This window comes from Chelmon rostratus, chromosome 16, assembly GCF_017976325.1.
Source record: "Chelmon rostratus isolate fCheRos1 chromosome 16, fCheRos1.pri, whole genome shotgun sequence".
Taxonomy (NCBI): Eukaryota; Metazoa; Chordata; class Actinopteri; order Chaetodontiformes; family Chaetodontidae; genus Chelmon; species Chelmon rostratus.
This window is the reverse complement of record NC_055673.1, coordinates 22,856,991-22,871,739: the sequence shown is the minus strand read 5'-3', so window position 1 is coordinate 22,871,739 and position 14,749 is coordinate 22,856,991. Positions and strand designations below refer to the sequence as shown.

At 41.2% G+C, this 14,749-nt stretch overlaps 1 protein-coding gene across 2 annotated transcripts in view; it reads right to left on the bottom strand.

Annotated features, from left to right (window-relative positions):
• LOC121620175 (septin-7) overlaps nt 1-14,272 on the bottom strand; it is a 38,274-nt gene extending 24,002 nt beyond the window's left edge. For both annotated transcript variants that reach the window (XM_041956148.1, XM_041956149.1), the window contains exons 1-3: nt 14,142-14,272; nt 10,316-10,317; nt 5,967-6,069 (exon numbers count right to left, since the gene is read on the bottom strand). In XM_041956148.1, coding sequence (XP_041812082.1) covers nt 5,967-6,069; nt 10,316-10,317; nt 14,142-14,196 — 160 coding nt within the window. In that variant the 5' untranslated portion in view covers nt 14,197-14,272. The remainder of the gene's footprint in view (nt 1-5,966; nt 6,070-10,315; nt 10,318-14,141) is intronic.
• Nucleotides 14,273-14,749: the final 477 nt, after the last annotated feature.

Genomic DNA, 14,749 nt, shown 5'->3' with positions numbered 1-14,749 from the left:
CATGTTTCAGATTCAAAACCATTTTTTCAGGACAGGAAATGGCTCCTTTTAACCCCCTTTTTTTTAAAAACAGGCTAGCGTTAACATGAGACGAAGGAGGAGACAGACAGGGTGGAAGTTCTGTCCTCCCAAATTCTTTTCCTGTCTGCATTTCAGGAATCTAATCGGAGAATCATGGGAAGGGAGGAGAGGGGAAGGAAGGTTTTTTTAACCACCACAGTCATCATGAATTTTCACTCTAACATGGGAATGAAAACAGAAATCAAAAGCACAGATTTCATTGTACTCGAAGACATCCGAGGCACAGGAAGCAATCAGACAACCGACACTTCCATCCACTCCACTACTATAAAAAGGAGTTTCTATAGAGTAACAGAGGTGAGGCACAATCTTCTCACACAGGTCCTTTCTTTTATTTTAATATAAACTTTGATCATTTGACAAAATAAAACATGGTTAGGCGGGATTGAGCATCAAATCTAAATACTTTTATTATCGATCAAACTGTGTCCGTAAAAGTGTCAAAACACTCAAGAAGTCAAAGTTGGCATCAAATGCTTATACATATCTGCGTGTGTGTAGTATGGAGGAGTGTGCCAACTGCACTTCATTGTGCAGTTCTATTGTATAATGACAAATAATGACACTTGTCAGTTCCAACATTTAACTGGCTACTTCTACTGAATGAAGGAACTAACAGCAGTATTACGTTTTCAGAAATTACACAGCCCAGCAGTTAAATCATTCCCACTTGCATTTCATTTTTCTCCCTGACATTGTTTCCTGCAGGGTGAGCGTACGATAGGATCAATCAATCAATGCCACAGACAGATCCTGACAAATGTCGTACCTGGATCAATTTACTTTCTTTTGTTTTCCTTTGAAGCTTAATATATTTCCACTACTTCCTTCCACTATAAGAACCTCCACTGATGGAAGCCTGCTGGTGGTTTATGGAGCTTGCTGTTAGTGCCACACGGCATGGTAACTAATTAGATGCTACCTCTTGGCTTTGGGAGCGATCCTAGCGTTAGGTGTAGGATAGTATCTGTAGCCAGGTATGCTAGCATTAGACGTTAGAGCAGGTAATCTGTCTTTACTTTTGCTTATGTTTTTGTAGAACTAAACCTTGAATAAACAATCAACAAAAAAATAAATGGGACCAGTTTTGATAATCAATTAATCACGTCATTTATTAAGCAAAAATACCAGATTCCAGCTTCCCAAGTGTGGCTATCAGCTGCTTTTCTTGGTTTTATATCAATGTAAATTGAATATTTAAGGGGTTGAAGACTGTTACTCATACAAAACAAGCAATCTGAAGATGCCAACTTAAACGCACAGAAATTGTGAAGGGCATGAAATTCAGTGTTTTTTTCTACATTTTTCAGGAGCTTTTAAAGCTACAAGAGTTACAAACATTTCTGCAAGAACCTGGAGGGACTGACTGTAGTAATCCAATACCATCAGCAGTGTGCCTGTTAAGATTGGGGCGAGTGGAGGGCAACAAGGAGGTGCTGAACAAAGGCTTCAGTGTGAGAGAAGAGGCAGTCATACGCCGGGCTGGCACCGCAGCCAAAGAGCTGCTCCTGACCTTTACAAGTAGCCAAGGCCAGAACGAGCCACTGCTGCCAACAACTCAGCCACTCAGCGCTCCAACAGGGAGGAGGACGGCAAGATGAAGAAAACACCGCACAAAAGGATCCTTCACTCAACGCGCTCTCAGAGTCATAAATATTTTCCTAAGCGGGCCGAGTCACATTTATCTTGCAATCACAGAAATGTTTCGGCGATTGTAGCTGGTCTGTGATGAAACATGCAAGACCGCTGTAAACATTTCTTCAAGGCTGAAAGGGAATGGAGAGCTCTTATGCACTGAAGACTGATGGGTACCAGGGGAAGGCTGTGGTTTTGTGCAAACTGTGGGTGAAATATGCGATAAAAATGTCGGCTTGAATTAGGGAAGCTAAAAGCTGACGAGAACAGCGGGACCAGGGAGACGCAGTGAGGTCCAGGTCCAAGTCTCAGCCCAGTGTGAGGAGAGGGGAGATGAGGGGCTCTGGTTACAAGAGAACCAAACTCTTTCATCTTTCTTTTGATGGTGGTGGCGGTGGTGGGTTGAGTGAAGATGCTGATCGTGTTTGGTCAGAGCTGTGGCTGCTTGTTTGGATGGGAGGGGGTCGAGAATCTGAGTAAAAGTGAACCATTATACATAAATGTGATGAGATGATAATGGGCTTTGACTGACTGAAAAATATTCAGCACCCCTCCCTGCTGCTCTGTGAGTCAGACTAAACCAATATATGAAGTTATATGAAGTTGACTCTTTACCCACAGTTCACCCAATGCTTGTGGTGCTGGTGAGTTATAACACTCACTGACCTGAGCTCTCTGAAGTGCAAACTGAATTCTGATTCTTGATTCTTGTGAATTTTGGTAGTCTTGGTGAAGTTTGAATTATACAAAATCCAGTAATACATAATTGATCTTAGCCAGGATTTTTGGGAGCAAAATCATTTTTAGAGCTTAAAAAGTGTAATGTTCAATGCAATTTTCTCATATTTAAAAGAATAAGTAAGTGTTGTACTACAAATTAATAAAACTGTAGGTTTAGCTGTGGCTAAGTTGTACTTAGTAACTTGCAGATTGATGGGGCAAACTACGCACACTGCCAGGTCCTTGGTTTAAGTCCAGCTGAGGGCTTGGTGGCATGTTATTCCCCTCCTCTTTTCCCTACATTTCTACCTCTCAATTTAAGAAAGAAAAAAAAATGCAGAAAGATAATGAGTTACACTGTATAATTAGTGAAATTGTCTATAATTTTCAGTAGGGCTGTTCCAGAACTAGAACTGTAAAAGTCAAATCTTTTTCCTTAGTTTGGTCTGATGGCCCAGGTGCACAGGAAGAGACATATTGAAAGGAATAAAAACGTTTGCTTCCTAATTGTAATTCAGTAATGCAATCCTAACAAACTGTGGAACGTCTCTTGGTCATTGCCAACAGCACTGTCAGAAAAGTGGTAGTCATGCTGCTGTATGGCAGTGGTGGAAGCAGTGCCAGAGTGCAGTCTGGTTCAGGAGTAGTTTAACTGACCTCACTAGCGTTCAGCCCCACAGCTGAGTTTCCAGGGGCGAGAGAGGAAGGTGATGAAACAGGGCGTGCATCATGCTGCTCTGCCCTCCTTTTCCATCAGCCTTCTTCTGACTTCCATTACAGTTGGGTTTTCCAGTTAGGTCATTTTTAAACAAGACTACCTTTGAAAAACTTTGTAACCTGCCATGCTGTTATCCCATGTTGTCAGTGACATTTAAGGGGCAGCTCTAGTTTTAAGATCAGACGCCATTACTAGGAGGAACTCTGCAGGGTGCTTGAATGCTGTATGGGTCTTTTGCATTAGTCAGCACAAACATAGTGATGAAGGCTCCTTGCTATTACAGAGTTTCATTAAAGTCCTCCATGCCAGCTAATTGAAGTGGGACATATAAAGAAGCCACTCACTGTCATTACAGCCGGGCATCCCAACTGCAGCACCAGAGGAAGACCACTCTCACTGAGTTGGCCCACCAAGCCGGGCCCACCGGCTCGCTGCTTGGCTCGCTCAGCAGCCAACACACTTCCTTTAAAGGAAATTTCCAGCAGCTGTGTAAACCATGGGGGTTTATTCAAAGGCACTTCCCACTGCATACGAGAGGCTGGTAGAGGGGAAGCAGGAAAAGTTTGGCTTGTGAGAGGGAGCCTGCGTTGGGTTCATTCATTTGACAGGGCTTCCAAGACACTGGGCTAATAATGTGCACGTCTGCTCGTTTGTCAGAGGGAAATTCTGTATGTTCAACATTAGCGTTTGAAAGCAGTCATCTTCTCTTCACCGCTCTATGTTTATGAAGGGACTTTCCCTTCAAAAGGGGCAGGAGACAGTAAAAGTTGAACACATTTAGAAAACGGCAGAAGGGTTACACACATATCTGTTGGCAAAGCCATCAATTTCCTTCTGCCTGTGTCAGATTCGCCTCCTCCTCCTCAAAGCTCCTCTTGTTTATGTGAGGTGGTTCTTTCCAATAAGGATACAACAGAGCTCATTCAACTCTCTGTCAACCAGAACCAAACACAATGAGCTCCAGCTACAGGCCAACATCAAGGTCAGTTCCTGCCAATGTGCAAATCACTGCCAAATATTGACTTTGACCAACAAATGGCTCTGGCCCACTTCCACTTGCATTCTGTGAACAGCCCCCCCACTACATCCGCACTAACACTAATGTACATTTAAACCCATATACATTGAACAATAAAAAATACACCGGTTTTATGGCTCCCACTAGGGCTCTGACATTTCCATTGATCTAGCACCATCGGCAGTTAGGAAGTGCATTACCATCCACTGTTATCCAGCCTCTTTCATAGTGGAGAATTGATCTCTTAAATTGAATCGTTCTTTACAACATCGAAAGGAAATTTTGCATTTTTTTTTATATAAAGTTTTTTGAGAAACTATTTTAAAAAGAGACAAAAAAAAATCCTCTTCCGAGGCTGCCCATACATGCAAACAGACCTGAGTTGAACCATCTGTTTAATCCTTACTTAACGATATTCTTGGCAGGTCAGTGTGCTCAGACCCAGTTATATGTCACTTCAAGTCTAGTTATTGGTATTCTTTGCATTTGTATGTGTGTATCTGTGTAGAATTTTATCACTGTCACGACTTTCTGTCATGCAAGCTACAATGCAGATGTAACTCTCCAACAAGTTCAATAATGGGTGGGTACTGGGTGTGTACTAGTTGTGTATATATATGCACATAGTTAAGATACCAAAAAAACTGTAGTCATTTCTAGAGTGTTTATACTTTCCTGAGGGTGTGAGCAGTCTGGTTTCTACCATATTTATTTATTAAAATGCTGTAATGTCTCATAAAGTGAGCACTAAAATACAGTGAAAAAAGTAAAGTTTGTAACATAAATTCCCTCACTTCACAACTGTCTCTTTCTGAAATATGCCTGTAGAAATTCCATTATATCCCATAAATTCCATAACTGGTGGGTCCCCAGTGGGTAAATGTGTTTTATAGCACTACCACCAACCCCTTCAAAATTAAGGAAAAGCGCACGCTATCTGACGCTTCATCTACTCCAGTGTGACAAGCACTTGACTTTGCCAATTACCCTGCTATTCTAATTACATGCTGCACACAAAATTGCTACATAACAGCCTCCTTCCTGAGAGCACACAGCAGGGGGAAACTCCAGGGCGTGACTACATGAACGAAGCCAGAAGGGAGAAGGGTGATCTGATCGCCATGGAGACAGGCTCTTTGTGCCTGGAGGCAGGTAGGCACTGAAAGCCATGAACCCAGGGGGCAGGATGTGACATCATGCAGGCATTCAGTGCAGCTTCCTGCTCAGGTACCGCTGGACAACGTGCAGCAGCAAAAGGAAGGGTCCTATGGGTGCGCCTCCCTTCGAATCAGCTGCTTGGGCTTTTGACTTTGGCTGCGTGAATGAAATGACAGGAAACCTCCTCCCACCACACAACCCAAAAGACACAAGTGAAACACACACAAGCACAAAGGCACTCATGCAGCAGAAGTGGACTGCCTGTACTGCTGAATGGCAAACATTTGTTTTAAATACAGTTTCCTGGAGTCTTGTTTTATGTGCAACTTATCCTCCTCAATGAAACCCATCTCTAATGCATTTGGGGAGCCAGCTGCTTGCGCTTTCGGCCATGACGTTTCTGTGAAACTCAATCCTGCTCAACACATGTACAGTACAGCAGGAGCCACAACCTCTTACACAGACGCAGGTTTACTCTATCTACATCTACCAACATCTTTTAAAACCTTCACACTTGAATAAGATAACAGATTGAGAGAGTGTAGGCCTCTCAGCGCTTGTTTAAATGAATGCCTGATTCTGTCATAGACTGAGGAAAGGAAGGATGTACAACAGAGCTCAAACACAATTACTCACCCACAACCATGAGTGTGAACTCGAAACCTCTCTTGACAGATTTTCTGTAAACTTGGTTGGGGAGATTTGCAAAGCCCACATAGCCCTCCAGGTTCTTCTGTTGCTGTGGACGAAAAAGAAAACATAGCTGATACTTTTCTTCAAGGGCCACAATAGTATAGTAGAAAACAAGCACAGGTTGTGGCAGATAGCAACATTAGTAAGCTCAGATGTCACAAAGCACTTTGAAAATGACCCAATTATCCTGCGGTGCCTCAATAACAAAATAAATACATTGTGCCTGCATAAACAGCTGATTTCTGATTGAACTGAACTGAGCACAGTTACGTTAAGACAAAACAAGTCCGATTTTCTTCTTTGTGAGATTTGACTTAAACCAGTATGTTGTTGGGTTGTTGAATATTCTTTATATAGCTTCCCTTGTCTGTTTTAACACTGTCATTGTATTTTTAAGTTTTTATAGCATTGCCTCATTTGATTTTATTTGTGGTCTATGCTTGTCAAGTGCTGTGTAAATAAAATGTATTATTATCACTATTGTTTATCCCTTTTTTCTTTTGAATTGTACTAACCATTACTGCATCATTACATCATTTTACTTTAATGATGCAGCACTGCGTTTGAAGAGGCAATGACAGTAGAAGTGCTGTTGTTTGAAGTACTGTATTTGACTCACATAGAGTTGGGCTACCATTCATTGTTTTGACCCTGGCTTCCCAGTCATTATTATCCGACCCTCTTAACAATGCTCAACGTACATCTGAGACCATTGCCCTATGCCAAAGTCGAATCACAAACCTTAAACCATTGAAGATATAACCAATGGAACCAAACATTCTAACCAATTTCACATTATTCAGCCATGTAAAACAATTTGGGAGGAGAGCTTAGTTAACCTATCAACGTAATAAAAACTATCATAGTTACCCACCAGCAGTGACTAATATTTACATTTCAACGATAATGTAACTTAGATTATTCAGAGTTTGGAGCACTTTAAATGTAATGTCATGCAGCCTGCATGTGGCACCATGTGACATGACTTAGGTGTGTGTTCACAGCTATTCCACAACGTTACCAAGAGCAGCCTATTCAAAACACAGTCCATCAACTCCCATTTGAATTTTAATCTGATCCTGAACATAACTTAAGCTAGATGGCAATGACTTGAGGAAAATAGTTGAGTGATGGATAATGTTTCAGGACAACACAAGATTATTCAGAACATTTTACTTTTCCTCTCATTTTCCATGTGTTTTTCATGGATGGAAAAGTGGTCAACTGTTTTCCAGGATTTCCAGGAGAGAGAGAGCAGAGGCAGCGCGGCAAAGGTCACTCTCTTCTAGAAGACATTCAAATCTACTTTCATCACCTGTAGCTCAAACGATGATGTGCGGTAGGAAATGGGGTTATACTTTAATGCGCAAGCCAAAAACTGCAGACTGACTGGCTGTTCTGACTGGCTCCATCTTTATTACTGCTGTGTGATAGGCTGTCAAATCAATCCATATCATATAGAGATGCCCAAAGCTTATCATCATTATCAATGTACAGATCCACTATCGACATCATTTTATCGCCCAGCCCTCCAGGAGTCAAGATGGTTTTTAGTAGTGGTGGGATGAGGTGTCAAACTATTGTTTTCAAGGTCAACAGTAAACTTTACATTCAAATGTGTAACAATATGTATCATGGTGATGAAAAGAGGGTCAAAACATCAATTAAATCTCATCAAGTGGTTGTATAAGTGGTTAAAATGTTTTTATGTTACCTAATTTTAAAAATGCAACCTGTTCTATTCTAAAAGCTTAATTATTATTCTACTTTTACTTTAAAAGGTGCACTGTACAATCAACTAACTCATTTACAGTACACATATGTCTAGACTCAAATGTCTCAACTCGAAAAATAACGAAAAAAACAAAGACAACTGTATCTATAGGCATTTAGTGAACAATGAATTTATATGAGTCATTTTACTACAATCTGTACTGCACAGAGGGCCTCCAGGCTGATGAAAAATACGCAGAGTACTCACAGCTGGGTTGGAGAGCGGACAGATTGTCAAGATGATAAAACAATTGACGTCGGAAGGCAGCAGTCAATGACGGCAGGTCCATAAGGCAGGAGCACAACAAGAGAAAAGAGAACCAGAGAGAGAAATTGGTAAAAGGACACTTTCAATGACACAGCAATTCTCTTTTAGCCTTGCTCTTCACCAATATACATAAAGACATAAAACAGGCACAACCTAGACAAGGATGAAATATCCTGTTTCGCATAACAGCAGACACAAATGAATGTATATGGAGAACAAGTTTTGGTGTTTTTATGCATCTCTATTTGCCTGTTAACAGACATGAAACATCCAACAATATATAGCTTTTAATATAATTAATATAAAGTATAATATTAAGCTTTTCTTAAATACAGCAGCAGCTAAAGAAGCTCAGTCACGTGCATGTTGCATGTATTAGCAGTTCATGTGCTATTCGCATTGGAGCACAGTATGTGTACATCTTTGTGTTCAGATTTGACTCTAAATTATTTGTCCACCCCATTTATAGCAAGACAGGTATGCTAAATAACAGAAATGCCTCTCTGTATAAATCAGTACAGTTCAACAGTACTACAAACTACATGCTCCAAAATCATCATGCACTTGATTCACCACCTCTCTGAAACAGTTTTAACAAAAACCGAACATTATAACCATCGTGTAGGGAGGAGTCATTGCAGGATTGTTGTAATAGTCTGCATTAGTTTTAGCTAGATGTATGTAATAAAGCTTCATCTGATAACAGACTGGTTAAGAAGGCCAGCTCTGCTCTGGGATGCCCCTCTTGGCCCAGTGAAGGTAGTGGGAGAAAGGAGGATGACAGCTAAGCTATCATGCCTAATGGTAGCTTAGCTGTCAGGGATGATCGTTTAGCCAGATGATGGTGTCAGACTGTCCGGCGTGGGGTGGGACGTCACTTTGCAGGACACTCTGAAGGCACTAGGCAGCTCCTTCTTAGACAGGTAGCTTCACCTTCTGTGTGAGAAGGAGAGATACGGCAGGTCCTTCCTTCCTGCTGCGGTCTCCCAGAGGACCACACACCTGAATCTGACAAATTAACTCGTGCAATATCAGTGCATACTCATGTGTGCAATATCAATATTCCCCATGTGCAATACTGTGAGGCCAACCACTCCCTTGTTTTATGTTTTAAGTTCTGCATTCACCAGCTGGACACACATTTTTCATCCGTTAGACTGCCACCGTTATCACCTCAGCTAACAAAGTTTCACAAGGGGGCCATGAAAAATACATATGACAAGAGTCTGATTTGAAGACAGCTTCAGCAAACATTGTTGAAACAGACTGTTAGCACATCACATTATTTCAATGCTGTGGCTCAACAAAGTCAGACCCAGAGTAGAGCAACTGGACAGTATCATAAAACAGTTATTTCCTGTGTGTTTATAGTTACTGTCACCAGTTAATCTGAACGCTTAAGATGATGCATCCTCCAGTCGTCACACTGGCCTCACTGTATGTACACACACACGCAGACACACATGCAGCCTATTGGCTTATGTCCATGAGCCCTCTGCTAACTGCTTCCCATGTTGGAGACAGTTGACAAAAAGCAGAGCAGTCAAACATTCAGCCTGAAACAATGTGCAAACGGCTGCAAATGTAACCTCATCTCCAATGTGAAGGGATACACGACATACACAAGAACAGTGTGCAACTAATGGTCAAATGCTCTGGTCTACATTGAACTAAAAAATGATGTCTCTGTGCTGTATACTTTCGCATATGTTGAGGCTTCAGCAGCCACTGAACTGCTTTATTATAACACTTTGTAGATATGGTGCTATTATTGACAGGAGAGGTGTCACATGAGCTAGGTTGCAATTTCTCAGCCAAACTGTAACCATGAATGCACACAAATAAAACCCTGTTGTAACGCTGTGTAAAACATAAAAATGCCATCATTTGCTAATCCTTTTTGATACATACTCAATTGAAAACAGTACAAAGATAGCATATTTCATGTTCGACCTCATCTACTTCATTGATTTTTGTAAATATATGCTTATATGTAGCAACACCTTTCAAACAAGTTGGTACAGGAGCAACAACAGACTGGGAAAGTTGTGGAACGCTCCAAAAACACCTGTTTGGATCATTCCACAGGTAAACAGGTTGATTGGTAACAGGTGATCGTATCGCGATTGGGCATGAAAAGGGCATCATCGAAAGGCTCAGTGGTTCACAAGCGAGGATGGAGCAAGGTTCACTGCTTTGTGAACACATGATTGTACAAAGGAGATTACTCATGGGCTCAGGAAGTAAATACAGCTAGTTTGCAAATGACTGTATTCTGTTTTTATTCATGTTTTACATAGCATCCAACCTTTTTAAAACCTGGCTTGTATTTCAGAAAATAGCTTGCTGAATTTGCGTCCATTTGTGCATCAGCTTTCAGTCACAGACAGACATGCCTTACTTTAAGTCTATTGGGTTCTACACTGTCATCACAGAAATCAGAATTGAGGCAACTTGTTTGGGGTAATTGCAGTTGCCCTGCACAGAATCAATGCAAAAATTAGGAAAAACAACATTTTTTAATACTTGCTGACATATTGAGAGGTGTTGACCAAATGAAGGCAGAGCTTATTTAAAAAGCACCATTCAATAAATAATTATAACACCACTGCAAAAGGTGGAACAAGTTCCATTCTCTCAAAGAGGGCCAACATCTGTATCTTTAGCTGAAGCGCCAAGCCAGTGTCACCGACAAATGAAATCACTGCAGGAAAGCAATGTGACAGTTACAGACAGAAAAATGCACGGTGCACTCTGCTGTTTGCTCAACTACCGGAAACAATGTGGTGAGCCTCCAGGAAGCCGGGGTAACCAGGAGGTTCAACTAGCCTAGAGGCAGGACTCTCAGCATTGAGTATGAATTCGACAGCGCTGAGGTTGAACAGTGTTTTTTGACAAACCCCTTCCCACGACCTTAGGAGAGCTCAGACATTTCATGCATCATCCCACACTGTTATTCTTACAAACGTCTCTGTTGATGTGACTTGGCTCCATTCGAACTGGGTTCCCTCACATGGGAATAGACAGAGTTTCAAAGAGATGGACAGTTTACAGCAAATTCCTTTAAAATGTTTACAGCAAGTTTAAGATGAGCTACTTTTACATTTTACCCCCATTTTTATACGAAATGTTAAAGATGGTCAGTGAGTTCAATCTATAGTCTCCATGCCAGAGCTAAAATGATGACATCATGAGGGTTATTTACTCTCACATTATACATTAATCAGCAGCTTTACCGAAACAAACCGGCAAACCAGACCGACAACAACCTCCTTAGCTGAGATAATTATTGTCAGCATGCTATTTCATGGTAACATTGCACCCTGCATGCAATTTGCATTCTTCCACCACATATGCAGTGCCAATTCACCACTTGAAAAGATATTTTGTAGGCAGGTGTTGCTGATGTGATTAACGCTACTTTAACTGCTAAATTAGTGGGATTAGCTGTGGCGAATTGTCAGCCCGGTATGGCAAACATAGTGAGTGTAGCATTGAACAGAGCTAGCTATAAGCCAAATAGTGCATATTGTCAAAATATCAATGTTTCAGTTCATTTCATGTGTGAAGTATTGGCCAGTAGCACAAGTGACATGTCAGCACATGACACTTCAGTATGTTAGTGAAACACAGTATCTACAAGTGGAAAATATTCAATAGCACTCAGTTTCAAATCTTGAAGCATGTTGATTAAACAATAGATCACTTTAATTGCACCCCTGCACCGTACATGTTTCTTTCATATGTTTTGTGCACCGTTCATTCAATTGTCCACATAACTGTCACAATTTTGCTTCATGGTGACGTGACATCACATCCTGCATATGACATACATTCTCTCCTGGCATTTGCAGTGCACTTTTCACATGAACAGATGTTTCTCAGCATCTCACACACTAAGTGCTACTAAGCCCACAAGGCAGCATCACATGAATCCTATGGCCGAATGCATTCAGCTACATTTCGATTGTATCACTGGAATACGTGTTTTTGTCTGTGATACACACATCAAATCATAAAAAGGTTCAAATCCTGTTGAGCTTGATTATTATCAGGATTTCTTTTTGCCTAGGATAAAGCGAACTGTTTGCAGAATCTTAACATTAGATGGCAAATAATAAAACATGCGCAAACATCCAATAAATATTGAAATTATTCACATGATATAGTTCCTATGCACTCACAACACAACGATCTGATGTTTTGTCTCATTTTCTGATTTTCAAAATCTAATCTCAACCTCATGAGTCTATGCTATAAAATCAGATGTGAGGGCATGCATCTGAGCCTGAACACAAATTACAGTCCATTTCAATACACACACTGGAGCATACTGAAGCTGACAGCACTGCACTGACAACAACTTATTCCCCATTTGCAACAGAGCAAACACTGAAACGGAAGACTTCATTTACATTCACAGAAATGTAAGCTAGACCACACGCACAGCAAACGGCCAAAAGAGACATGAGTGTCTGTGCACAGTAACATCACTGTATAGATAAGGACAATTCAATTTAGACATGTGGTGCAACTGCTGACTTACAACACCTCACTGCATGTAGAGAAATGATGGTAATTTACACCCTTAGAAATGAGAGGGTGAACTCTATAACACTCACACCTGAACAAACTGAGAGCACACACACACGCAGCTCGGTCACCACAGACTTCCCCTGGTATTTGACTGCCACGCCATCTGACACTCTCTGTCTGTCTGGCTGAACGCCTGACCTGCCCATCTGTGCTATGTCATTGCCACTATGCAAACAGCGCAGGCAACATGCCACTTGGCTCTGACGGCAAGATACCACCAATTTTGTTCCCATGATGAGAGGTTTAATTACTGCATCTAACGTTACTTCTACCCCCTCTTCTCTCCTGGATGGCATGGCATGCGGCTGCAGCGGTGTCCTTATTCAGATCCAATTAGATGTGAATGTTGTGGGTCTGGATGTAGTGGGCATAACTTTGAAGACCAGGCATGTAACATGAGTCATGTAGCACCAAACATGTCACATTATAAGCCAACCACCCGCAAACTCAACAGGAACACGGGTGAAATCAATGACGTGATCGATCCACAATGCAATAGCATTACAAGTCAGGATTGCAGAGAGACCTGTTTTAGGATGACACTGACCTACGTAGCTAAGTTAAGCCATATTCAGCTATTGCGACGTATTTTTGGAAAACAACGTCTCACCGTTTTAGATAGTCTTGGTTGGTTTGATAGCAACAACAGCAAGTCTTAACTTAACGTTAGCTACACTTGTAATGAGCAGGCTTGGCTAAAGTTACGTAGCTAACGTTACTCACTCATGACAAAACACAGGAAATACCAGGCTAACGTGTAAACCAACTACGGCCGTATCGTTAAAACGACCATGTCAACTTATATTGTTAAATGTTATTTAGATAGCTCCTAGCCAAACTCCATTCATGCATCTGAAGATTGTGCATAGCTGGAACGTGTAACATAACGTTACAGGCTAATCGTTGTCTTAGCATAATGTTACGTTAAGTCAGTCTAGCACTCATTAAAATCCAGTTTTCAATTTAGCATAAGGTTACGACGACAACTCAAGCAACAGATTCAGCTAGAGATTTTCAACTTTACGACACACTTTTCTATAACGTTAGCCCGACGAATAATGTTAACAATAACTCCCAAGTTACACCATAACACAGCATGGTGGGCGGTAGCGACCAGGGTGAACGAGGTTAAGTTTCTAAAATAGGTGCTAAGGTTATGCACCAAAATTACCGGAAGACCACAATGATCTCCGAGGTGTGCAATGTTCGCTACGCTGAACGAAAAAGCACTGAGGCATTAAACGATCATATTTCTACATGGGGTTTGGTGTGATATTCCCCTACGAGAGTGGTTACCAGGGGCTAGGCTAACGTTAAACACTGAGTAACTATTGTCGAGCGGTTTTATCTCCAAGCCTTTCATTTCGCTCAGCGTTAAACAGAAACGGTTCGCTGGACAAAAGTCTCTGTTAACTTTGGACTTGGGTCAACTTTACACACACAAGAGAACAGGAAATATTTCAAAATGTGAGAAAACTCACCCATTATGCCGCCGTTCCCGTCTGCCTCACTAACCAATGTTTCTCCGCTTGACATTCCCTCTCACAAACTCAGCACTCAACTCTGTAAAGTAGTAGTAGTAGTTGTAGGTGGGATACGCACATTATTGCACGTAATGGTATGTGATTGACGCAAGAACGTCAACGCCAAAGGCGTACGTTGTCCTTGGAGAATACCGGCAACGACTCATCGCGAGATTTGTGTAGAAACACCTACTACGTTCCCATAGCGAAGTCACTTTTAATACTAATAGGCCTACTAATGCTGATAATGCTGATTATAAGAACGAATAACGACTCGAAAAAGACCATACTTCTGTAAATTAAAATAGGACATGCATGCACATTGGCTTACACCACACATATTGTATAGCCTATAAGTATAGCGGAAAGAATGCATAAAACTACTTCTGTCTCTTGGGAAATGAGAAAGTCAACAGTGCCATCTAGAGGACATTTAAATGTAATGCAATTTTCAATTAAGTTCCGTAAATTTCTCTCTGGTTTTCAAATTGAAAGTAATATTTATCTAGCTGGAGGTTTAACAGCAGATTTCTAAACAAAAGTAACATGGCAATATTTAACTTTAT